General features: G+C 39.3%; 2 protein-coding genes, 1 long non-coding RNA gene and 1 other non-coding gene across 4 annotated transcripts; 2 read left to right on the top strand and 2 right to left on the bottom strand.

Annotated features, from left to right (window-relative positions):
* Positions 1-243: 243 nt before the first annotated feature.
* Positions 244-326, top strand: trnal-uaa (transfer RNA leucine (anticodon UAA)). Its single transcript has one exon. It is a non-coding gene; the product is annotated as a tRNA-Leu (tRNA).
* A 570-nt stretch (positions 327-896) lies between these two features.
* Positions 897-13597, top strand: LOC146311077 (uncharacterized). Its single transcript, XR_014772333.1, has 3 exons — positions 897-1011; positions 1123-1175; positions 13459-13597. It is a non-coding gene; the product is annotated as an uncharacterized LOC146311077 (long non-coding RNA).
* fbxo30a (F-box protein 30a) lies at positions 5343-10855 on the bottom strand. Its single transcript, XM_084742606.1, has 3 exons — positions 10716-10855; positions 6984-9053; positions 5343-6108 (listed from the first exon to the last, which is right to left on the bottom strand). The coding sequence occupies exons 2-3, from the start codon at positions 8991-8993 to the stop codon at positions 5905-5907; spliced, it is 2214 nt and encodes a 737-aa protein (XP_084598732.1). The 5' UTR covers positions 8994-9053; positions 10716-10855; the 3' UTR covers positions 5343-5904.
* On the bottom strand, positions 13288-23949 carry LOC146311076 (pancreatic secretory granule membrane major glycoprotein GP2). Its single transcript, XM_084743210.1, has 9 exons — positions 22457-23949; positions 21201-21289; positions 20965-21069; positions 17905-18065; positions 17680-17815; positions 16481-16575; positions 15720-15888; positions 13781-13895; positions 13288-13654 (listed from the first exon to the last, which is right to left on the bottom strand). Exons 1-9 carry the CDS (start codon positions 22545-22547, stop codon positions 13479-13481), a joined length of 1137 nt encoding a protein of 378 aa, XP_084599336.1. The 5' UTR covers positions 22548-23949; the 3' UTR covers positions 13288-13478.
* Between the last annotated feature and the right edge of the window lie 1084 nt (positions 23950-25033).

Genomic DNA, 25033 nt, shown 5'->3' with positions numbered 1-25033 from the left:
ACTTATGAGACTTAAGTGGGTGTTTGCAGAGTGAATGCCTCTGTGTTGAAATAAGTTTAAGGTCCGTGATCATCGCACTTGCTAGGCAGCGCTGTGCGGTCTGTGGTGGGCATCGTTTACTGGCAGCGTGACTCTGTGCTGTGGCGCCATGACTGGATTCAGACACATTTACCTGGTGACCTGACATTGTTTACGTGATTGTTTTTCTCGTCTGAAACAATGGTGGATTATTTCTCTGTACGCACCAGGATGGCCGAGTGGTTAAGGCGTTGGACTTAAGATCCAATGGACATATGTCCTCGTGGGTTCGAACCCCACTCCTGGTAGAGCTCGTTAAACCGAGAATTTTAAACCGAAGTGTCAAACGTGGAAAATCATAATTGATATCCGTTGCAACCACGTGAATAACAAGAAAGCCAGAATGCTGAGTTGATATCGATCATACACAGTAGACTGTATGCAGGCCATGACTGCGAGCACTGTCTGTGTGCAGCTCTGATTTGGGGACAAGACAATACACCTTTTTAATGGCAGCCCAATTTATCTGATTAATTTTATTTTTTATCTTAAGGAAAATAACATATTTCGCCAGGCACCAAAAAAATAAATTAAATCAAATAAAAAATAAGGATGAAAACAAAATAAGTCAATGCAGATAAATATCCTGGAAATTATATAATAATAAACAAAACTAAACTGAAATATTATAAATTATTTAAATAAATAAATAATAGCAGACGTCAGAAAAGAGCGACTTCACGGGTTTTCATCAATATTTTAAAATCTTGTCGCTTTTTTTTATTTTTTTTTAAATAGCAAAATAATTAAGCATTGAATTGAAATCAAAAACAAATGAGCGATTGTGAACCTTACAACTTTTTGTTAATGAATGAAGATTCAGAGTCAGACGGTGGCTCTGTTGGATTGGATGTAACGGAACTTTAATTAGTATCATTGCTAACACCTGTGTTTAACTTGCTGTTTAATGACAACATGGCTGCCGCGAAAAAGGTGGGTTATACTCCACAGTTTTGTGTTTTATGTACCGCTGACCCTTTAAAAAGAACAATTTCCAAGTTGCTAAGTTATTGCTAATTATAGCTACATGTTTATCATTTAAAGCCACGGGAGTTCAGACACCGAGGGGGGAAACACCGTGACTCAGCTGATTAACCGTAAGTAGGTTTTGAGTTTCCCTTTGTATCGCAGGGTTTTTTTTAGGTAAATATAGGCAGCACACTTCACTCTTTTATCTCGGCGTTAAATCAAGATTTGGAGGCACAATCTGGCCCAAATGTAAACAAAACCTAACCTAACCACACACATTAAAAAGACATGGTTGGAAAAATGCCACCCTTCCTGTGATGACTGACATTAATGCGAGTCGTAAAATGTTTGCTTATATCACTTGTGATTATCTAAATAATCACAGGTTTAAAAGATAAACAGGTTAAATTTCTGCAATTTGAGACCGTAAATTTTTCAGTTTTCAGTATGTCGATCAATTACACTCAATATCTGACCTTTATCTTTGTACTACAGCATACACATACTGTATGTTAAAATGAGACAAAGCTAATTCATATACTAACTCATCGCAGTGGAGGAAACATTTGTCTGGAAAATCCTGTTCATCAGATGAGGTGAATTGTGTGGACGTGGCGCCATCTAGCTGTAACATATGTGAACATGCTGTCCCCAAACTTTAACTTTTGGAGATTAAAAAAATGAGAATCCAGGCTGCATTAGTTTCTAAGACTTTATTGGCCTGTAAAAAGCAACATTTTAACCCCTTATTAAAAAGAACTGCAATTTATTTTTGGATATTTAGATTTGTTTACTTGACAATGCATCAAACAGTTTTAATAAATTTTGATATATATATATATATGATTATATATGATTCTTCTTTCCCCTGATTATTATTATTATTATTATTATTATTATTATTGTTATTATTTGACATATTATGAACTTAATTTCTAAAGAAAATAATCTGTAGATTTAATTGATAATAAAATATACAGGGTCTGAAATTAACTGCTTTATCCACCAGCCAAATGGATAGTGAATTTCAAAATAAATAGATCAACAGATAACCTTTTCTTTTGGCAAATATACCAGCTACTTGCATATTTTACCAGCATTTTGCTGGTGTAAATTTGGGGTCCTGCTTGCAGCCCTACTTATTTTAGTCCAGTAAAGTTTGGGGAGATTTAATCCAGCAGGCGAATAATACCAGTTTTTCCTTTATTGAATTTCTTTTGTCATACCCAACCTAAAAACAGGCTTCAGTGCGCACACACATACTACAAAACTTTCTTCCTCAACCAGGAAATTATGTTATCAGATGTAAATCTTATTAGTGAGTTAAACAAAGCACTGTGAACCAGGTGTTGTTGATCAGGATAGCCTGTAACATTTAGGCACATGGCTGAGAACAGCTGCAATATAAGAACAAAAAAATAAAACTCCATATTTAAAAACCGAGATCCTCTTTATTAAAATGCTTCAAAAGTCAAACAAATGAAGCTGGCATATTGTGGTGAAAAATACACTTCAGCAGGAGTGAAAACAAAACTTAAAATGCTGATGAAAGTGTTGATACACTCCAGGTGCCATTACTAAAAAAAACAATATGTGTGCTGCAGATGAAAAACATTTGTCTTATTGTATATGAACCTCAGTAGAGCAAAAGTCTGATTCAATGCTCACGTCATCCACTCCATCAATTAAACCCGAAGAACGAGGGCATGTGATCAGAAATTACAACAAAAGCTTAGAAACATGTAACAGTTAATATGAAAATGTACTAAACCGATGCACTGTGCCTGAGAAATAAACTGTGTAAATGAGTTTGCAACTGGACTGACTGATACATTTTTCAAAGACTTCAAACTCACATGCAAAACATGAGGGAGTAAAATTCCCGCTACATGAGCAAAGACAACTCCTCAGCATCATGATTAAAATTTTACAGTACATGCCTTCATGTGCAAATCAATAATTCAAATACAAATCTTGACATTACAGAGGCAGCTTCTTTTTTTCCTTTCAAAATAAAAGTACCAGTACAAAAAAATAAGAAAAAAACAAACATGGATTGGGACTTATTAGAATAAAAAGACAGCTTAGTTTGGGCTTTACGTCAAACTTCAAAAATATAAAAACAACAGAAACACACATTTTCTCCATAGGAATATTCATCTTTTTCTTACCAGTAATCTGTTACTTTTCTGTGACATTTCTGACCAATTTTCATTCCACATTGCAAAACAGTTCTTACACAAGGGAGCAAAATATATCATGTCCATGTTATTCGCCTTCATTTCTTAATCCAAACTAAAAACACAGTAAGGTGTTCAACAAGTCTGATCACTGCAAAAAACATTCAATCTGCATTTTTGCTGGTAGCCTATTTGAGTTACTCAGTTATAAGCACGGTGTTGATGGATGACAAGCTTGAAAACATGTAATTTGTTAGTCCAGCACTGCAACACACACCGTTATGTTATTTTAATACTGAGTGGTACGCCAGTCAGTTCTAAGACCCCTCGGTAATCAAATAGCTCACAAGTCGTCGTGTCGTTCTCTGCAAGTTTGCAATCTACTGTGAGACAAAGCTTCATGCTACAACCCTGAGACACCACCAACATTTTAACACAGTGGACATGTAGTGCCAAAAAAACACACAACAACCATGATAAATAATGAATATAATTAGTGATGCTCATTACTGGAGGGAAGCGTGTGCCCATTATATTTCTTAACACCTGGCCTGCAGGGTTTCATGAGGTCTGACACTGAGAGAAGGAAACCACGCTCTCTGCTCACTAACCACAGTCGCTGATGGATTCTTATATTCGCTGAGTACATTCATCGTTTTACTTGCTACATTTAGGTTTTTGTATAAAACAACCAACAAACAACTGCTGGTTACTTGTAAAAATTGCTGGTAGCACAGACGAATCTACAGAAACCCTGTGAAGTGAGTGAGGGAAAAAAAAATCTTGCAGTCCATCAAAGTCTGATCTGAATCCTTTTCTCTCCTGCGTTCATGACGCCTGTTTTCTCAACTGACAGGTAAAAATAAAAGGTTCTGCTGGTATGATCTTTTGAAGTTCCTAATTTTGTCCCCATCTGTCTTTTTTTTGGGTCAGGATCATTTTACTGTGTTTGCTGTTGTAATACTAATTTTGGCCACAATACACTCCACTGCCCCATATTCACAATGGGACTGGGTCGGCTCCATTATAGTACACCAGTGCACCGCTTAACATGTAACATTGAGGGCTGGGAAAACGGTTTAAATGGAGTGTAATCTGTGGGCCAGCGGCAGCAACCACATAACTGTCAGCTGACAAGACAACAATATTGGCCTTAAGGGCAAAAGCCATGGTAGCTTTCCTTGTTGAAGAAAACTAGAAAGACTCCCGCACGCTGTCTCGCTTTCTGCTGATTTATTAAATTTCCGACGTTTTGGTCTGGACAACCTTCATCAGGTTTACTCTGATATTCTTGATGAAGATCGTATCTGGCCTTTGAGCGAGAGCTTGCAGATTGCAAACACCCCGCCTAATTCCTATTGGTGAAAGTGGAATAAGAACAACATCATCATCATCATTTGCATATTACCATATTTTTACTGTCTTTATCCTCGTCTATGTGTGAAAGAGAACTTACAGTGGCTGATGCACAAAACGCAACAGGCTCTCTCTCTAGACCTCGTGTTTGGGTTGTCCGTGCTATTTTCAGGTTGTTGTACACCGACGAAAACATGCCTATGAATATTATATTTTATTTCTGCCAATAAATCCCTGTAAATCTCACATACTTGACCTTTAAGGACCTTAAACCCTTTTTTCCCACCTGTTCTCAAGTCATAAACACAGGAAAGAAAACTATTTAGATCAGACTGAAGAAATGGATCACTAGAATTTCTTTTTCTCACTTGCCTCTCTGGGCTTCAGTACAAACCACAAGCCGACCACAGCTAAACATGTTTTGCCATTTGGCTTGGTGAACTCTGTTATTTCATCTCCCACCTGACTAACACGCCAGCCCATTAGTCAGAGGAGAGATCAGAAAAAAAAGATGGACCACCTTTGTCACTCCTACAACATGCCAAACCACAAAAACACACTATATTTAAAACACCAAACATGATGATGGTGACATGCGTTATGCTGGTGAACAAAAATCAACACCCACAGTATGACCATCCTCTAATATGTCATACATTGTGCACAGCTACCTACCACAGATGTTTGGTCAGTCTTAAAACGTAGAATTAAAGCCATGAGCTCTACGCAGTACACACAATGGTCACTCTAGGTATCAGGAGAAGATATAAAACCGTGCAGGATACCAGTAAACTGTCCCAGCTAGAAGCAGTAGAGAAATCTCACTGAGATGTTCTGAACAACCTCATGTCTAGAAAATCAAGTGTATCATAAGTTAAGGCTCTACTCTCACCTCCATTGTAGCACAGTACTGACTTTTTGATATAAAAATAAAAAAATCTACATCAAAACATCTGATTATTTACACAATGTCAGAGTAGATAAGGGTACAACTTCAGCACACTGGTATTAATAAATCCATCAGAGGGGAAGATACAAGGCTAGCAACTTAATTTGCTTGTTCACAGTCCATATCTGTGATTGCAGCACGTCAGCCTTCACTCAAGTATAAATCAGCCCACTACTGGCTTTGTCTCATTTATGGGAGTGTAGATTACATTTCCACTGTGAAGCAAAGAACAACCAACAGTTTATACCGTCCAACCAGCAGTTTTCTATCATTTTGAGGCTGGAAGAGACTAATGTCTGTAAACAATGGAGGAAAATAGACAGGTATTTTGAGTTCTAATGGTCGCAGAAGTGTCCAAAAGATGATTTCATCTTATGCTACTGGTTTGAGAACTGAACGTAAACACCTTCCCTCTTTTGTGAGCTCTCTGGTGAAGCACATGCACGGCAGTGGGATCGCCTCTTCCCGGCGAGCGATCGTATTGAACTTGCACTTCTTGAGGTGATCGGCCATGCTGGCAATGTCGGCAAACTTCCACTCGTTCACTGTACCGAAAGCTGTGCTGAAGCGCCACACCTGAATAACAAACAACAGAGAATCCATCTATTACTCCTCATGCTGTGGCAGTATGAGTGGTTCCATAAAAAGGATAGTTATTATTATTTGATGTGGGGTTGTGTGAGGTAGTTGTTCATAGTTACTGTGTTATTTACAGAAGATCCCAGTTGGCTCACACCCAGTTTGATGATGCAGTGAGTACCACCATGGAAACTAAGCAATTAGCTGCTGTGGACAGGGTCAGCAGCAGAACGTATTTTAGTCACTTACCACTTGACCACCTAAAACAAATTGTGAGTGTATGCTATGTTTAGAATATTTCCACAGCTTTACCCCGCCATCAGATAGCCTTTTTCTGATGGGAAACAGCTGTTATATCAGTTAAATATTTGACATGAAACTGCTCACAATAGGGCCTGTGGATTATCTTGAATAACCGGGTCCTGATTTCTGTAAAGAGACAGCCGTGTTGAATTTTTCAAATGCATATTTTTGGGTCTTTGAGCACCAAGCCAAATGCCATTTAGTCACATTATATTTGGGAGAAGGAAGACAGCTCCACGGCTAATATTTCCTAAACTCTGCAAGTCACACCAAAACTATTTAGATGGATAAACAGCACTGCAGGCCAGAGGAAAAATATGTATTTTTGATTTTGGTGGTGAACTGTCCCTTTAAATCATAACTCATGGGGCAGATTACCTGTATGAGCCCTTGGGGGAATCTTCAGAAAGAAACTAGGGTCGTGCCAACTGCCATCTACTGTTGGTAATACACTGACTATTGATAAATACCTCATGCAATTCCACTTCAAATAATTTGAACTATACCTTTAAGAAAACCAGTGAACTGGTAATATAATGTGCTTTTTAAAATGGCAAAAAATGACAAACCTTGTCTGTGATTTGCCATGATGGAGACCCATCAGCACGCCGTTTCTTCTCCCACAGCAGGACGACCATGCCACGCATCTGGAGCAGACTGGCACACACCTCCCTCATGGTGCGGGACACTCTGGATAGCTGGCACAGGCTGAAGCTGTCCAGGAAGCTTGCTACATGCTGCAACACCTCAAATGGAAGACTGCTGAACTGATCACACTGAGAGCCAAAGTGGCGGGAGTTTCTTGGGCGGTTGTCCCCAGTTTTTAAAGGCAAACCAGGCTGAACCCCAAAAGAGCCGAGGTGCCTGTCGTGGATGATTCTGAAGCCCTGTACAGACGGGCAGAATCGTCTTTGGGAGTAGGTACACCCGTAGTAAGCCAAGGGACATCGTTGCTCCATCCAGCCATTGAGTCCGGCATGAATATCCCCGTGAACATTTTTGAAATGAGACGAGAACTCATCCCGCCGGAACAGCTGCCCGCACACAAACGTGAACATGGAGCGCTGCTTTGTTTGGTATCGAGCCACACATTCGAGCACCAGGTCCAGCCGGAGAGTGTGGAAGGGGCTTGGATTGGAAAGCTGTGGGCTGGCGTGATCGCAGGCAGAGGCTGAAGCAATATCCCCCACCATGGTGTTGGTTGCGAGAATGGCAGAAGGGAAGGAGAATGTCTGAGTACCAAAGTCAATGTGGTAGCCGTCAACAAACCTGCTGTCTGAGATTCCCCTGCCTCCTGGAGAGTCACCGAGGCAGAAGAGCAAAGCTGCAGTGATGAGATCAATGCCATGGAGGCCCATTGGGTCGTCTGCTACTTCCAGGTCAGACGTGTCTACTGCTTTGTCCTCCATCTTTGCCCGAAATAAGTAAGGGTCTGACAGCAGAGCACGGCGCCCGTTAAATGTAAACATACTTATTCCTCTAAGCACTTCTACATTCTGTAGTTTACGCTCCAAACACCTGTACCTGAGTTCAGTAGGTAAGTGTTGTAAGAAGTTATTTCTCATCACGTGATCAGACAGCAGGAATGGCATTGGAGGTGGAAGTGGTGCTTGTGGAGGCACTGGACGTTCCAGTGCTAAAACGGGCATGTAATCCTGAGGCATCTCTGGCCAGACTAGGTTGGAATCATTTATTGGCTCCTCGATAGGGTCTTCCTTCTCTTCAAAAAACAGCTCTACAAAATCGCTTTCTTCTGCCCAACCACTGTCTTCTTCTCCATCTGTTCCCACTGCACAGTCCACGCCACCGACTGCTCCAAGCTCACACTCTGAATCAGAGTCACTATCTTGCATATCTACATTCTTCCCACCCTCAGCAACATAAACATGACTATCGCCGTTTTCACCATTGTGGAGGGCTCCATTCTTGTCGCTCTTTTCCCCATTTAAATTTCCAACAATTGCACCTATATCCTTAGAATTAGTGAGGATGTCCAAGGCCACTGCTAAACTTCTGCTTGTCTCCACGGAGGCTCTATACAGCTCATTATAGGGCTCATCTTCCATTTCCACAGTCCCATTGCCTAGCACTGTCTCTGGCAGGCTTGATGCTGTGGCCATTTTGTCACTTTCGTCTACTTCCTTCTCTCCATTCTTTGACACAGTGGTTGTAACCTTCAGGGATTCTAACAACATCCTCTGATCCTGCAGGGCCAAGGCCATGTCAAGTTGCTCCACCTCATCAAAGTCTTTGCTCAAGTTTTCATAGGACTTGCGATCAGAGTAGCTCACAGGCCAGCGATTCCACTCCATAGTACAACATACTATACTTGCTGGGCACGTCTCGAGGTGTTTTGCCATCTTGATCCTTGCAATAGTGAATGGGCAGCCAAATCCGCTGTTGAGGCATGGCAGCCGCTCATATGGACACAGTAGACGGTGTTCCTCTAGTTTGCATGAGTGAAAAACTGCCCCACAGACAAGAGGACAGCCAATGAGGTCACAGGAAATGCCTGTCTCTGGTCTTACCATGCATCTTCTGTTGATGCATTTAAGGCAGTGGGAGTGCAGGTTCTCCATTTTTCCTGTATTGCTCCTCACCCAGCTGGTTCTGGCAGGGAAAAGGTGTAGTGGTCAACCCTGAAACAAAGTCAGCAAGAAATATATGTATCAAGAGAGGTGCAACAATCCATCAATTCAACAATATAATATGATCAATGCAAAGTGAAAACATCAATCCACATCATCATGTTTAAGACCGCCTTTATTTTGAAATACCCATGCTGCACATCTGTATCACCACTTCCACCTAAGCGCACTCAAACATTTAAATGGTTCACTGTGTCCACATCAGTTTTTCGTATGAAGAGGCAACAACGCCTTTACCAGGTTAACCGAGTTTAATTTATTCTTGCTGCAGTGAGTCTTTTTCCCCTCATCCTGTGTTAAGTGGGCTTATAATATTGTCACATATCGACTGCAAGCCCCAGAATCCTAGAAGTCCTAGCCAGCACTCAAAATTAAAGATGTCCTGTTCTCCTAAGGGAAATCAAAACAGTACCTGGGACACAAAGGGTTACAGTGTCACTGATAATTCTAGGACAGATGACAGTTGATAAAAAATTAATTATTATGTTTATGCAAGGTGGAAAGAAACAAGAAAAAGTAACTCAACCAATGAAAAATATAAGAATAATAAAAATAATAATTATCATAAATGATTGTGGGTAAACCTAACTAAATTAAAATAAAACTAAATTATTATTAAACTATATCTATTATGTAGAATAAAAAATAAAGAATTCCAGCTTGGGACAATGGTTGAGAAGTCTAGGACAGCTGAAAGCAGGGCTCGGGTCACCGAGGAAAAACAATTTCAAGCTCATGCCCCAACAAACCAAACACGTCGTTGCGACAACAGTGTTTTAAGTAAGCACATGGAGCAGTCAGCCTGACCACAGCATGCTGGTGTTACATTATCTCAGAGATCAACGCAACCCTCCGACATAACACACGTCAAGTCCCATGCCTTCAAATTATTCTGCAACTTAGTAAACATGTGGAAAGAGAGCACGTGTGAGACTAAGTATTTAGTCCGTTCACTAACATTTCACAACACCCTTCTTAGGTTTCATGGTGACACCGGTTCTTCCAGTACTTAAGGGCAAACCTGACCCCTCACCTTTGAGCTCTGAGAACTGCACTTCATTTATGGAGCTTGGTGACAAGTCACATTTTCAACATATTATGCAAACAGTTTGTCTACAAGCCACAACAGACCCACGAGGTAAATACCTGTGAATCACTTGCCTAAGGCTTAATTGGTTGTGTTAGTTCCGTAGAAGGACTTGTGTAATAATGAATGATGGCTAAAACACAAAACCAGTAATTCAGACACCCACAACAATGCTGTGATTCCCTGAAACCGCAAAGCCACACAGCAGAGCTATTGTTCAAGTCTTTGCAGCCATGATGTCCAGCAACAGCTAGCTAAATTACGCAAACAGAGCTGGCAGGTTAGCAAACAGCTAAAAACACAAACAACACAGCAGCAACAGCCGGTTCTAACAGTTAAAATAAATTATATTCTCAACTCCAATTACATCGCCAACGTATGCTACACTACAAGAAGTTGTTTTCGCGATAACTGCACAACAGGAAAGAGCGAATTAATGAGTGAGAAAACTTTGTTAAATTAAACAATAGAACACCAACAACATGGCCAGCCTGTTAGCATGCCAGTTGCACTCCGTTAGCATGCTCAGTTAGCTAGCTAGCTGGTAGCTTCTAGAAACTGCTTACCCGAATTACGGGGCTCTCCAGGTTGTATTTTATCACTATTTCTTAACTTATAACAGTTCCGTCGATATCAGCAACACAGAAATTACAGCGCCATAAGCATCTCAGAGTACTGAATGTGTCCAAATCTTCTTGTGACATGAACTGGCTGTGGCTGGTTCTCCGGCTCCCAGTCCTTCGCTGCTCTGCACTATTCGGTCGGCGTTTGTGTTGATCCTGGAGTGTGGACGCCACAGTTCTACGTCATCACGTAAACTGCCCAGTCATATTTAGGGTCCAGTCTAGAAGGGAACCCCACACCCGCGAAAGATCTCGCGAAAGTACTAAAATTAAGCGCAAATCACGATCTTTCGCTAACCCTAGTCAAGTGCCTTTTGTCCAACAACCCATGCAGATCGTAACTACAGTGTTGTTACATTATAAAACATAGTGTTGTACACAGTGAAGAAATAACGAGTATAAATCTCACGAGAGTTTCGCAAATCAAGGGTTCCCCGCTAAAACACGACCTTCATATTTGGGTTTATGGACACAGATCTATGAGAGAGCACTGAAATAGACAGACTGGGGAATACCCTGAGGGCAGTTTTACACATAATCACTCATGAAATGTCTTTGCTGTTAGTTTTGGGTTTTATTGGATACAGACTCTTGCCAGGCAACTCAAATTACTTACAAATAAGGATAAACTAGTGGTGGATGAAGCACTAAAGCTGTTAATAATCCATTTTTTCTCAATATCAATCCCATTAAAAGTCTAGAACCAACAATGAATTGATCCTACCAACTTGCTTGTGTAGCCAAAGCCTGATATGACTTTTATTACTTTTAAATAGCACTGGCAATATACTTTAAAAAACGTTGCCACTGTTACATTTTCTATTTTAATGTATTTGACCTATTTTACTTAACCTATCTCACCTCTGTTGTTATTATATTACTCCTTATATACTTTATATTTAGTACTTCATTGTTTTTTTTCTTGTGTTACTGTTATGGTTGAGTGATCTCTAACAGAAGAATTTCCTTCAGTATTAATAAAATTATATCTTATCTTATAAAGCATATTTCTCCACAATGCCACAGACCAAAAAGTATTAAACACCAGTGAGCCACACTGTTGTACTGAGTGACATGTTCCTTCACTACCATGAACATGGGCAGTATGTGGCTTGTTTGGTGTGAATCCTAGATACCTAGTCCCAGTGCTGTAAATATTCAGTACTGTGAACTAATCTGTCAGAAATAGTCCCCAGCAAATTCATTATTTACTTCAGTTTGCTAAAAACTACAGTGTCCGTCTACTTTATTTAATTATTTAGCTCTTATTAAAATGAAACAATATATTTGTGGCCTATTTTTAGTTCGAGAAGGGGGTAGGGAAGTTGGATAGTGCTGAGGGGCAGACTAGCACACTGTTGGTTTTGGTCTTTTAATGCAATTTTCTTTTTTCGATGAGAAAAATATAGAATAAAACTTTATACTTTGAAAGTTGTAATAACACAAGCTCTGCATTAAAGGTTTTAGTACAAAAATCTTACCAGCAAAATGCATTTAACATATCAGTTAATATCAAGGAAACCAAAACTTTTTCAGTTTCCTTGGCTAATATCAGAAAGTACACATTAAGACTTAAATGTGTAATTTTAAGTTATTAATTAATAAAAGAATAGATCTCCTCTATGCTAGTTTGTATGAGATCCACGGCATGGCTGTTTAGTAAAAAGCAGCTTGAAGAGAGCAGGTGTCTCATATGAGGAGGGCATCTCTCCTTACATGTTTCATTTAATTTGGTCGATGAAAACGTGACCAGCAGCTCAACAGTTCTGGTGACCCACTGACCCACACTTACACTCAGTTACCCCATGACTCTCCAAAAATTTGGATACAGAAATATTACACAGACGTATTACAACATGTCTAATGCTAACCTGTTTATCAGTGCATTTTAGCAATTATCAGCATTCCAGGATTGCAACAAATGACAGAAATTCATTATTAATTAATTTGGCAGTTATTGCCTTTTCAAAATTAATTTCATAAACAAAATGTCAGAAAATAATAAAAAATAACAATATTGTAAACTGCTTATTTTGTATGACAAACCCAAACTCCAAAACTCAACTATATTAAATCTGATGTGACAAGCTCTGCTTTAAAGTTTTAAAGAAGTAAAAGTACAAAAATCTTGGCACTAAAATGTAGTAAACATAAGTTCATATCATAAAGTACACATTAACATTGAAATGTGTGATTGTAAATGTGTGTTATTACTAGATATTATTACAGATGTATAGCCATGTAAGTAGCATTTATGCTGTAGCTGGTCAGGGTGGACCTAACTTAAACTATTTTATAATTTTTTTTCTACAAAATGCTTTGCAGATTTAGATTTTACATACAAAGTAATCATAGTTGTCTGGTAATTGTTGTGGTGTCAAATAACAAAATTTCCTTCTGCAGTTTAGTAGGGTTATAAAGTTTCATAAAATTGAAATACCTAAGTAAAGTACCTCAAAATGTTACTTAAATGTTACTTGCACTTTTTCACCACAGGGAGAAAATAATCAGGGACAACACTTGAGGGACACCTTTATTAAAGTCAATTACTTACAATTCAGGAAATTTATTTTATGAAGAGAAACATATGTAAAACTTTCATTATTATCATAAATCACACCTGTACACATGTGTGTGTATTTGTACATGTTTATGTATTTGTATGTCCATGTTTTTGCTCCAAAAGGTCCCTGACGATCCCCTGATTCATGAGGCCACCTCTGAGATGTGGTGGATGTTGGACAGAGTGAGCTGCGCCTCCTGCGCTGGGTAGAAACGTCTAGAGCGAAGCCACAGCCTCCCAAACACCCCTGTGATCAGCAGCAAGACGACAAGCAGCCCCCCGAGGACAAAAGTCTCCACAGGAGGGACTCCGCCCGCATCTACAGAGAAAAAGACACAGGTGAAACACCACTTTGCACATGAATTGAGTATCTAGAATCTCTAAGCTTTGAAGCTTTGAAAGCTAAAGATGAGTCCCAGAGATTATATCAAAGATGCAACCATACTCAGGTTGGGCTTTTCACTATCGTTTAGTAGTCGTCTGATTGGTCCATAAGACACTGTGTGGGACAGAGGGATGTCTCTCCGTATCCTCATTAAGCCGTCTTCACCAGAACAGTTCTGTTTGGCAAAAACATGAAGGAAAGAAAGATGCTGTCAGTCTCAGTCTCAACAGAAGTGGAAGAAGTACATCAAGTATTCTTTACTGAAGCCAAAGTACTAATACCACAGTGTAGAAATACTGTTACAAGTAAAAGTCTTACATTCAAAACCTTACTTATAGCTACTACAACGATATTTAAGTGGTTATGAAACAGGTTTTCTTTATTTATGATGCCTCTTTATGACCTACGTGAGTTAACAAGACCATCAGTGAGAGGATCTGCTATTTCTATACAGTTGTTCTTAATGGCTGCCACCGGGTTGGATTCTCTGTGAAATCAGATGAAACGAGCCTGTGTTTTGGTTTTCCCAGGCAAAGCTACAGTGAATATTACATTAGCAAGTTAAAAAAAGAAGTGTCCCTGTGGCTCAGTTGGTGGAGCGTGTGCCGGGGCTGTAGTCCTCTGCAGCAGCCGTGGGGGTCAATTCCCGTCTGTGGCCCTTTACTGCGTTTTATCCCCTCACTCTCTCCCCCCTTTCCTGTCATATCTTAAGCTGTCCTATTCTAATAAAGACACAAAAGCCCCCAAAATACTGAGAAAGAAGCAGAAGGAGATTTAAATTATGCATATTTGATCCTTTTTCTTATTACAATATATAAATATTGTTTGTTCCATTTGTGTTTTTAGTATTTATATTTATTTATAATAATTAAACATACCAGCTAAAGTTTACTGTAGTACCCTGATGTCATTTTGGACACTTCAGTTTATTGTTCAACAACACATAGTTGAGGGATCACTGTAATATTGGCCGATACAGGAATTCTTAACCCATTATTATTGTTATTGTCATCAGACCTAAAAAATAACTGTTTTGGTCAGGGTCTAACTTAAAGTATCAAAAATGAAAGTACTCTTTATGCAGAATAGCCCATTTTAGAATTACAAGTATCAAGGTTGTCAAAAGTATTGATACTTCGATAATAACATCTGACAGAAATTATGTAAGTTCTGATTCAAGACCTCAAGTTCAGTTCAGTCTTTACTGTACTGTCTGAAATTGGCTTGCAGCAAAACTAGAAAGTGTTCAGTGACTTTTTTTGTACCAGCACTGTGTGCAAGTTGGTAAGAAAAAAAATATCCTATTTTGTACACCTTGGACTTTTCTTTCTTTTTGCCATGGTATCAAAAGAGGTATCGAGTATCGTTTTTTATACTAGTATTCTATGGAAGTTTAAAATTCTAGTATCTTTAACTCTAATGTATTATATTATTGGATTTTAATAATATATAATGCATAAATGTGCTCATCACTTAAATTCTGCAGCTGATAAAGATGGAGCTCCTCTTAAGTACTTTATATACTACCAGTAGGTTGTTAATTTCTTCCTGAGGATTAATAAAGTTTAATTCTCGTCTATAATAATATATTATCATTTATTCGTTGACTATATTTTGTAATACTAATCTGAATATGTAACTAAAGTTATTAAATAAATATAGCAGAGTAAAAAGTACAATATTTCCATCTGGGATGTAGTGGAGTAGAACAGAAAAGTAGCGGAAAATCCAGTCCAGAAAAGTCCAGATAATTAAGTATGCTCAATTAAAGTACCTCAAAATAAGTACAGTACTTGAGTAAATGTACTTAGTTACTTTGCAACACTGAGTGTCAGCAAGTGCACATTTAAAATTAGGACAGTTTAACTACAAGCTCTCATATGGCTGAACAACACTTCCAGGCTGATGGGTCTATATTAGGGACATAAGCTGCACATATAGTGGTGCTACTTGTCTGAACTGGCCTCTGACTACCAGTCTGAGGAATGAGCTCACTCACAGGCTGGCACTGCCCCACGCTGTTGTGGCAGATCTGTACGTTGCAGTGGAGGAAGACGTTGGTGTATGAGCCACCGACAAACTTGAACATTTGTATCCTGAACATGGCCTCTGGACCCTGGCCGTTCTTCAGCACGCTCAGGGTCTGTTCGTTCGACAACACGGGGCAGCTACGGGGAGGGAGGGAGACAAAGAAGTCAGGGAGGCCTGCTGGTAGTGAGATTTAAATCTGAGATGAAATACATTAAAAATAGAGACAAAGAGCAGATTTCAGCCCACGTGATTAATGGCAGAGCTGAGAAATTATTTAAACACTAAGTGAGAGACAGATTTGTTTGAGTATTTTCTTTTCCCTCTGGCATTTCATTGCTCTGCTGTTGCTAACAGTACCAAATACTGCCCGGTTGTCAAGGACATGCACAGCTGTTGAACTGAAACGCATATGGCCTCTCAGACAGGAGTCACATGACCCGGCTCTGAGGGCTGTTGTCTGGCCAGCTCTCTAAGCAACAAATTCTCTTATTTCAGATTTCAACAGCGCTCCTGTAAGAGGACTTAGAGCTGTTTGCAAGTGTGGTGAAACAACACGGCCAGAGAGATTTCCATAAATGCTTGCAACATGCCAGCTATTAAGTAACTTGTATAAACATGTAAATATTAATCTATATATTCTAACGTTTTCACCTGCAAGAAGGCAAATGAAAAACAACAGATTTTCCTTCTATTCTTATTCTCGTCTTATTGCATAATACTGAGGCAGACCTGTCTCTGATGAAGGTGTACTGAATGTTGCTGTATGGATCACTGGTCGGTGTAGCCCAGCATCTCTCTATACGCAGCATCAGGTGAGCCGGTATCTGCAGGACAAGACAGGGTTGGATGACATGTCAAGTCATTTTTTTTACACAGTTAATACTTTTCCACACCGGGGCCACAAAATGATGATTCATAGTACGTAAACAACAGCTGTACCGAGAGGTTATAGCAAACACTCAGATTACTATCTGGTCAGTCACGGGTGGAGTGTTAGATTTCCAGCATTGCATGGCACAACCCGTCACACACAACATATTGCTTAACGTCATGTAACAACAAGCTCAAGCTTATCCAGAAATAGCTGTCAATATTAAGAATACTTTAAGTGATTTACTATGTTGTTAAAAACTCAGCACAAACAATCTGTCAGGCTTTTTACTCTTATTTTGTAAGAAGCTGAGGCTGGAGGACCACAAGTGTTTTGGAAATAGTAATAAGCCATTTAATCAACCACCAACTGTGCAATAAAACGGTGCATTAAGGCTTTTTTTTAAAAAACAAATTAATTTATTAATCTATAAATAGACTAAATTACTAAAGAAAGTCATTATTTGACATTTTAATGGGCAACAAGTGTAGAAATTCTAAAAAATAATTTACAAAAGAAATATTAATCCATCAATAAATAGTTCAAATTAAAAACAACACAGTAGGTCAATAAGTACATCATTCAACCAATCAGAGAGCTTGTTACATCCCAGGAAACAGGCATGACTGTTGTACCAGGTAGCAAGCTAGCTCAACCTGTTATTGGATCACAGAGCAAAAAGGGGCGGGACCTAGAAAGGGTCAATTTAATTGTGAATCCAGTTATTTAGACTTTTTTCTCCTTTTAAACTATATTTTCAAATAGATATTAAATTCCATTGTTTATTTATGAACTCATCAATATGTTTTCCAATGATAATTTATAGATTTACTGGTTTTGTACATTGATATTTAATCATAAATATTTATTAATTTGTAAAGAAATGTATGAATTACTTTAACTGTCAAATTAGTTGCTAAATTATCAGTTTATATTATAAGTTTTTTCTTTTTTTCACCATTTCTGTGACACTTGTGGCCATCCGTATAGGTATTAAGTTTTTAATTCTTTGTAATAGGAAAAATAGTAATGTACTTTGTCTCCGAATGTTATTTACCATGAAAACTCTGACAAAGATGTTGTCATCCAGCGTCAGTGACGGCACAGTCGTCCATCTGTCCTCAAAGGCTTCATCCTTGTACAACAACATTGACACTGAAAAGTTCCCGTCCTCTGTGTTCAGAGTGATGGTTCTGTAGAGAGAAGAGCCACATGTTAAAACCAAGTAATTTCACAGTCTGTTCAGGAGTAAATCTACATTAGATTAAAAGTAAAGCCTTACCTGACATCAACTTTGATCATGTTTTCACCGTTGGGTTGCTGGACCATGTAGTTGATGGGGTAGCGGCATACAAATGTTATGTTGATGTAGTTTCTCGTTATAATATCCGTGTCATTGTTGTGTATGGTGTTTATGAACATGATGTGCGTATCATCTGAGGCCTGAGGAGAGAAAGACACATACAATGTTACAATTACTATGTTTATTTCTTTTTTGCCAATAAAACAATAGCTATCCACTGTGCTCTTTCATGTGAGAACCACTGCAGAAATCTGGCATGGATGTTAAGTGAAAGGGAGTTTAAAGAGAGCAGGTATTTCATATCAAGAGGCTCAACAATTCTGTTGACCCACTGACCGACACTCAACTAACATCTGGCTCTGCGAAAAATGAATCAAAACAGAACACAGGAATGTCTAAACCTGTTCCATCAGTGCAGAAAATTTGTTTAACAGCATTCCAGGATTTAAACAATTTATTATTTCATATTTATTAATCTGCTGATCATTGCCTTGTTTAACTTATTTAACTACTTTGCCAAATAAAACGGTGAAAATATCCTAAACCCCAGTTATACATCTTTAATTTGACTGATTGTGTCAGCTTTACAGCATTCAGAGGCTGAACAGGTTTCTGACTGATGTGGTTATAAACAGGCTCCTGCATTCACAGTACTGACTCCACACAGTGCAAGAACAGCAGTGCTTTACAGGGCTGCAACTTATTATTTCCACTATCAATTAATCTTATTTGCTTGATTAGTCAGTTAATTGTTTGGTCCATAAAATATCAGAAAATTAACACAAAACATCCAACCAACAGTCTAAAACCCCAAATATCCGACAGAGAAAAGCTGCGAATTCTCTAATTTGTGAACCTGGGACCATCAAAAGTTTGACATTTTTGCTTAAAAAATTGTTAAACAATTACTTATTTAAAAAGTTGCCAGCTAACCGATTGACTAATCTTTGCGGCTCTACTTTCACATAGTCCAAATATCCAAGATATTAGAGACAGTCTCCTGCATACAGTTGACACATGTCAGATGGACAAAGCTGCAGCACTCATTAAAAAGTGGTGGAAAAGTCCGCAAGTACAAGTAGTGTTACATTACTGACATATTACTCAACTATAAGTGAAGCTACTAGTTTTAAAATATATTCAAGTAAAAGTACAAAGTATTCTTCTGAAAAACTACTAAGCAGTCATTCAATTGAAAGTTGCTTCTGTTTCTCCAAATCTTCAGTTTAAATTATTCCCTGTTCCTGCTCTGCTCTGGTCAGTGGCCACAGTCAAACCTGTGCCTGCAGCAGTGTTTTGGGGGGGTTTGTTTGCTTTTTGTTTGTTTTTTCATCTGTAGGTCATGGTTTTCATTGACCTTACTGGCTACAAAAACACAGATGAAAGGTTTGGATATTTGTATAATTCAAATTGTAGGCCTAATCAGGAGTGAATTATAATTTTAAAAGTAGTGGAGTAGTAGATCACAAAGTGACTTAAGTACAAGGGCCCAAAAAGACAACTTGATTACAGTAACGCCAGCAATTGCCACCCCTGTTAAAAAAACTAACAGGAGCCATTAAGGTTCCTTTATGTAACCTCTTTCCCAAGCTGTGACTTCTACAGTTATCATCCGTTCACACACTGTAAACGTGAGTAAAGCTGTTCAATATTCAGCTGTTGGCAGCTGACGTAGGTGAAACCGTAAAATGCGGACGGGTGAAAAGGTTGCGTCCAGAGTTTGATGGTCTCCTGCTGAGTACAGATGGAGGGTGGCCTCTGTGCTCACTGAGCAGGATGAATTGGCCTGAGCTCTAACACTTGAGACATCTTTTACAACCTCTGGGTAAACACACCACCCCCCGCCACGGGCACCGCTGACAGGTCTCTGCAGCGAGCAACAGGTCTTCACAGAACCCCGCTGGCTCCTGCTCTTATCCCTGAAGGCTCTGTGTCTCACAAACGGCAGAACCATCACTGAAACACAAGCGAGGACGCTGTCATGTTTCAGTAAGAATGGCTGACCTTTAAACCCCACAATTCAGTCACTCCTCGTCTGACGGGCGGCTTTAAAACGTCCTAAGTTCAAGGTGAAGGCGAGATTGACAGCTATGGCATTCTTCTCCTTTAGCAACGGCCGTCTAATCCGGAGCAGGCTTACTTACTTTCCTCAGCCGCTGAGCAAAAACCTTGTAAAACTGCTGAGGTTGAGTACTGGGAGATTTCCTCCCTGCTGAAAGCTGCGTTAACCTTTTGCTCGCTTTACAAGAAAAACCTTCATGCATTCCAATCAAGCAACTCAAGGACACTCGTGTGCTGAAGTGGGGATTTAAACCTCGCCAAAAGTTAGAATCCATGAGAGTGGATGGATTAAAACCATCAGGGGGCTAGTTGGCTGATGATTTACGGCCTTCCTATTCAGTGAACATCAACAAATAATCATCATTTCCATGTAAATCCTGATAATTTAGAACTACAACACCATTCAGGCTCCCCTTGCTGCTGTGAATAAGGTTCTGTTATAGGCAAAAGGAACAACGACACCCTTCTTTCTTGACATACACGCCCCCCACCCCCTCTTCTATTCTCTTCGCTCCCTTCTGTCTGGGCTCAGAGTTTGTGCCTTTCTCTGTCCATCTTATTATACTTGCTATGAGCTAATTCCATCTGAACACAGAGCCTCACTGTCCACGTTTACGTCACAGCAGAGGAAAAAGTGGCAAAAGCCTCTGGTCTTTTTCAAGTTATCTTTTACTGTTATGCAAAGAGCGATAAACTGCTTTTTTTGGCGGTGAAAAGCTGCTGATTGGGGGCCTGTTCCCATAACAACCGTAGACATCGTAAAATAAGTAATTTATTGTGACGGGGACCTTACATTGTCAATAATGGAGTTTGTCTTCATATAGTTTAAAGCTTATGTCTTCATCCTTTGTTAGGAGTTGTTCTGGATGTCTGAGTTCACGTGCGACATTTGATTAGTTTGACTCCTGCTGCAGACGCGGCCCGACCAACACGCTGTCACAGACGTTAATGCAAATGTTGAGCAAAGGTGAAAGATACCATTATGGTCCCACAGTCGGAGAGGTTTGTCTTTATGCTGAAGACGTAGTCGTCTCCAACCTCAACACCGCGGCACTCTGGATCATTTAGATGCAAATCCCAAACCTAAACATGGAGGGAGAAAAAAAAATCTGTTTTTTTAAGCAAAATCAAACTGCAAATAATTTAGGATATCGCGACTAAGGAATGTCTAAGTTGGAAGAAAATACTTTTGAGTTTTGTTGGTGCTCACTTACATAAACTGGAGGCACTTTGTTGAGGAAAAAAGCGCTGGGAATAACAACCTCCATGTGGTCGTTGGTACAAATGACAGTTTCATTGAGCTCTAAAAGAAAGACAATAAAAACAGATTAATTCTCACACAAAAAATATTCCTTTCAGAGAATATGAAGAGAGGTTGATTATTTTTGACATTTGTACCCCTTGTGAGTATTTTGGGTTTTCTACCATTCTGTCAAAATAAAGATATTTCTATTTACTCTGCGTATAATCACATATGTTAAGTCTCATAGACCAGTGGTTCTCAAATATTGAACTTTTTACTGTGTAACATTTATCTGACCGCTAAAATAACTTTTTAAATTAAGTTTTATGACAAATTCTTAAAATGATGTATTTTTAGATATTAAACTACCCAAGAGTATAAAAAATATTTAAAACTAGCTCCACCTCAACGAGCTGCAACATTAAAATGCTTCTTCCATGATAATGCATTAAAAATAATGATCCAACGTGATAATAAGTAACTCAATAACACAAGCCCAGCTGGGGTCATTGTGCTGCATAATGCACTTTGGTAAGGTTTTGAATGCAGAACTTAGAATTTAAATTAGAGCTGCAGTGATAAGTCAATTACTCATCAGCTATTTAATTAATTTTTTTGATAATCAATTGATTCGGTTGAGTTATTTTTTAAGGAGAAAAATGTCAAAATTCTCAGCTTCTCAAATGTGAATATTTTCTTGTTTCTTCACTCCTCTGACAGTAAACCAAATACCTTTGGACTGTGAACAAAAAAAGTTCAAGGACGTCATCTTAAACACTGACATTTTCCTGCATTTTCTGACATTTTATTGACCAAACAACTCATTGATTAATTGATAAAATAATCAGCAGATTAATTGGCAATGAAAATTATCTTTAGTTGTAGCCCTGCATGCAATTGTATTGCATTGCTACTTTTACCTATAAGTGAAAGATCTGAATACTCATTTCACTACTGCTACATGCTTAATACCAAATTAAATTACTGCAGCTGTGAGAGAAAGTTTCACCACTATAAACAAAAAGTTTTAACTTTAAGTGAAGTATTACGTTGTCCCTTTAGAAGCCACATTTCAAGCTCCTTGCAGCCAGTGAAACACACATTCAACCATCAATTGTCAATATGAAAAATTACTCCCTTATGACCTCTTTAAGAAATAGGTGTTCCCTTAAAATCAGTGTGTTTGACCTCTGACACTTGACTCTTGCGTGTGTGATGTGAGCTCACCCTCCTCCTCCTCAGGCTCCAGATACTCCGCCGAGGTGACCATCCTCATGGTGAACAGTAACCAGGCAAAAACCAAACTGGCAGGTGCCATCTTCCCTCTGGTTTCTCTCAGCTCAGCCACTCCACTGCCTTTTTGGCCTTCTACCCGAAACTCTGTGAATCTTTTGGAGGGGGACTATTCACTTGAGCTCGCTGTCAACCAGAAGACGTAGTGCCTCCTCTCCTACTCCAACCCTCGATACACAGCTCTAATGAACTGGGAGCCTCCCTCCAGCCTTAAAACACCAGCCTGAATGATGTCCCAACCAACAATGAGATTCCGCACATGAATAGGGGGAACTGAGGGGAGTCCAAGGTAACACGTATGTTACCGCCTACTGCGGTGATGTCCTCTTAGTAAACATCTTACAACTGTTTCTTACTACAGGGAGCGACAAGAAGGCTGGTAACCATGTAAAGAGCAACAACAGTACAGGGCTGGCACTCTTTGTTGTCAACATCCTTTGTCTGGACATTTTAAAATCTTTACTGGTGCGGGAATCCCAGTCAGTCAGGCGAAAAGAAAGTCATTACGAGTCAAGGGCAATTCAATCACCAAGCCAAAGACCTGTGAGTGTACGTGTGTGGTGGAAGAGACCGTAAAATACTTAAGCATGCAAACACAAGAATGGAAAGATTATTTTCACCATGTTTGAAGAAAGCTTTGAAGCAGGAGAACTGTAATAAAACAGCCACATATCTGTTAATCTTGTACAGACAATTTGTACGTGTTAATATCAGAGTGAGATCAGACGATGAGGCGGAAAACATCTTCACATTTTCTGACTTTTATGAGTTTAATTTACAAGATTAGTTTCCAAGACACTGAATCTTGTGCTTTTTTTGTCTTGCAAATAAGACAGGCGTAAGCGTTAGGCTGAATTGTCTGGCATTGTTTTAACAGACAAATGGCTAAAAGAAGATTGTCTGGCAGAAGAGAATCTCCCACTCCCGCTCCTTTAAAGGTCAATGGCCTCCTTCCTGCTGCCATTTTTACTACACAGAAATGAACCACAATAAAAGCACCAGACAAAAAGAGCTGGTTATAACAGGTCGACAAGCTGCCATCGACAGACTTTTATTTCCTGAAAGTTGTGAGAGTAGTTAAATCACTGATGTGATTTCAGCATCTGTATTGACAATCTTAAAGGGATAGTTCTGATTATTTAAAGTGGGGCCGAATGAGGTACTTACTGATGGTCAGTGTGTTACCTACAGTTGATGGCGGTAATTAAGCCCCTAGTTTGGAGAAGCAGAGTGGAGTACCAGTGCAGAAGCTGTGGACAGGGTCAGCAGCAAAACATATTTTAGCCACCTAAAAAAAAGTTTTATTTGAGTGTACGCTATATTTAGAATATTTTCACCACTTTACCTTGCCGTCAGCTAGCCTTTTCTGGCAAAAGAAAAAAAAATGCCGTTGTACAAAACAAATATTGCTCTCTCTCACTCAACCAGACTCCATTGGGGAAATCAGTGATTTTACCTTGCAGAAAACAGGAGTTGTTCGTCTACCACTGTCTTGATTGGTCAGTTTGTTTGTGTTACTGTGTGACTTCGGTGAATCCGATTCAATCTTTTAATACACCAATGTCACACAATAACACAAATAAAGTTACCAGTTGAGGCAGCAGTGGACCAGTGACTGCTGTGCTCTGCGAGGTAAAATTACTGATTTCACCAATGGAGTTTGGTTGCTTTGGAGAAAAGCAGCTGCAGTGAAGATACACTAAATGTAGCATACACTTAAAGGTGCTTTGATAACATTCAACCACTAGAGATTGCATTCCTCCTGCCCCCCTCTATTCCATTCCAGTGGTTGCCAATTAGTTGAATAGAAAAAGAAATATAAACAAAATATTCATTTTGGACGCATCAAAAATTTTAAAATAGTTCACAAAGCAATATTTTTATTCCTCACCTTTTCTAAAAGCTCTGTGGATTTTTTTTAAATCATTCATTTATAGAAAAATGTTATCAATAAAACCTTTTAAACTGATATAAATATTTTTAGGTGGATAAAATACGTTTTGCTAGTACTCCTACTGCTTCTCCAAACTGGTGGCATGTCAACCACCATCCATTGTATGTAATGCACTCAATCTACCCGTCAATATTTGTTCCTTCTCTCACCTGTGGTCATGAAGGGTGGGTCATGACCGAAAGAATGAGATTGTGGATACAAGCAGTCAAAATGGGTTTTCTCGGAAAGGTGGCTGGCATCTCCCTTAGGGAGAGGATGAGGAGCTCAGTCATCCGTGAGGGACTCAGAGTAGAGCTGCTGCTCCTTTGCATAGAAAGGAGCCAGTTGAGGTGATTCAGGCATCTCGTAAGGATGCCACCTGGTCGTCTCCTTAGGGAGGTGTTCCAGGCACGTCCAGCTGGGAGGAGACCATGGGGCAGATCGAGGACTAGGTGGAGGGATTTTATCTCTGCCCTGGCCTGGGAACGCCCAGTCCAAGCTGGCTAATGTAGCCAGAGAAAGGGATGTCTGAGGTCCCCTGCTGGAACTGTTACCTCCACAACCCGAGTACCTGATAC

This window comes from Lutjanus erythropterus, chromosome 18 (genome assembly GCF_056507025.1).
Source record: "Lutjanus erythropterus isolate fLutEry1 chromosome 18, fLutEry1.hap2, whole genome shotgun sequence".
Taxonomy (NCBI): Eukaryota; Metazoa; Chordata; class Actinopteri; order Lutjaniformes; family Lutjanidae; genus Lutjanus; species Lutjanus erythropterus.
Note: the sequence above shows the minus strand (reverse complement) of the source record. Positions and strands in the feature narration are given on the sequence as shown.